The sequence below is a fragment of the Mus caroli genome, unplaced genomic scaffold, assembly GCF_900094665.2.
Source record: "Mus caroli unplaced genomic scaffold, CAROLI_EIJ_v1.1 scaffold_13308_1, whole genome shotgun sequence".
Taxonomy (NCBI): Eukaryota; Metazoa; Chordata; class Mammalia; order Rodentia; family Muridae; genus Mus; species Mus caroli.
Window position 1 is genome coordinate 10,595 of NW_018390819.1, and position 1,380 is coordinate 11,974.

The following is a 1,380-nucleotide window of genomic DNA, read 5'->3' on the forward strand; positions in this document are numbered from 1 at the left end:
TTTTTTTTGGTTTTTCCAGACAGGGTTTCTCTGTATGAGAATATTCCTTTTTAAATTAACTGTTATTTGTCTGTGTATTTTATTTGTTGAGCCTGGAGTGCGGTAAGCCTCTGTCCCTCCCCTGTCCCCTGAGCTTTGTCCCCAGACCTATATACTTTAAATAGGATACAGTTTTAAATATCCTTTAAGGATGATGCAGTTCTGTGAAGTGGCATGTTAAATGCTGTCACTTACAGAACTCATGTGTTTGAAAATGTCCTCATTATTCTATGGAAGGTCAATATTTCTCAGGTCTTATAAGTACCCAGTGAAATGGATGTATGTACTTATAGATTAGTCTTACATGAAATTGGTCAAGATGTGGGGGAGGCGTAAGAATAGAATAACCAAATGGAATTTACTCAAATAATTTGATTAGAAAAACCTCATCTTGAGTGGAAATTAAGTTGTGATATTAGTGTCTCCCCAAACAGGTAATTACTTTTAAATCTTTTGACATACCATGAATTGATCATCTTCTAGGTTACTTTAAACTGCCAAATACTGAAGAAAATACTTTGGCATTATTCTAGCAATATTATTAAGAACCATGCTTTCTAATTTTTAGGTGGTGGCCGAAATCCAATAACTCCTCGTTACATGAGACATTTCAATATTGTAACCATCAATGAGTTTAGTGACAAGTCCATGTTCACAATCTTCTCCAGAATCCTGGCCTGGCATCTAAGAATCTGGTAGGTAATATAAGAGTACTTATTTTTTCTTTCTCATTAAAGAATATAAAGTCTTATAGCAACATATCAAATAAGTAATAGTTATTACATGTTCCTATGAAATCATCCCTAGACAGGGAAAGGTAACAGCTGATGTCACTCTCTCACAAATGGGCCACTGCACTCTATTCTGCAGTAAGTCCATGTATGGGTGCTTGCCTTGAGGTTTCATAACTGAGTACAATTAAGGCTGAAAAGAAGTATCCAGTTTATGTTATGAGTTTGATATCCTCTTATAGAAACCTGCAGAGGTGTTCCCATGCCCAAATTTCAGAACAAAGACTTGAGCCTCTTCCCTGGGGAAATGTTCCCCAGCTCTGGGGATTCAACTTTAACCCAGATGATGAGAGGGTATCCTGGAGCCATTCTTACCTGGTTGTCAGCCATCTTGGCTCTCTGGTGCCTATTCTTGGGAAATTGTTATTTTGTTGCNAAGCCCAATGAGCAGACACTTGGCTTCTCCTTAATCAAGAGTTGAATGCCGCCAATCTTCCCAAACGAAATATATATATAAATAAATTTTATAAAATTTTACCCTAATCATATATTTTGCCTCNTCTTCTTTTCCTTAATAATTTTTATTTTCCCTTTCTTTCTTTGAAATGCC

At 36.3% G+C, this 1,380-nt stretch overlaps 1 protein-coding gene across 1 annotated transcript in view; it reads left to right on the plus strand.

Moving 5' to 3' along the window:
• LOC110288851 (dynein heavy chain 7, axonemal-like) overlaps nucleotides 1-628 on the plus strand; it is a 6,435-nt gene extending 5,807 nt beyond the window's left edge. The window contains exon 4 of the mRNA XM_021155086.1: nucleotides 608-628. Within this exon, the coding sequence (XP_021010745.1) occupies nucleotides 608-628 (21 nt within the window). The remainder of the gene's footprint in view (nucleotides 1-607) is intronic.
• Nucleotides 629-1,380: the final 752 nt, after the last annotated feature.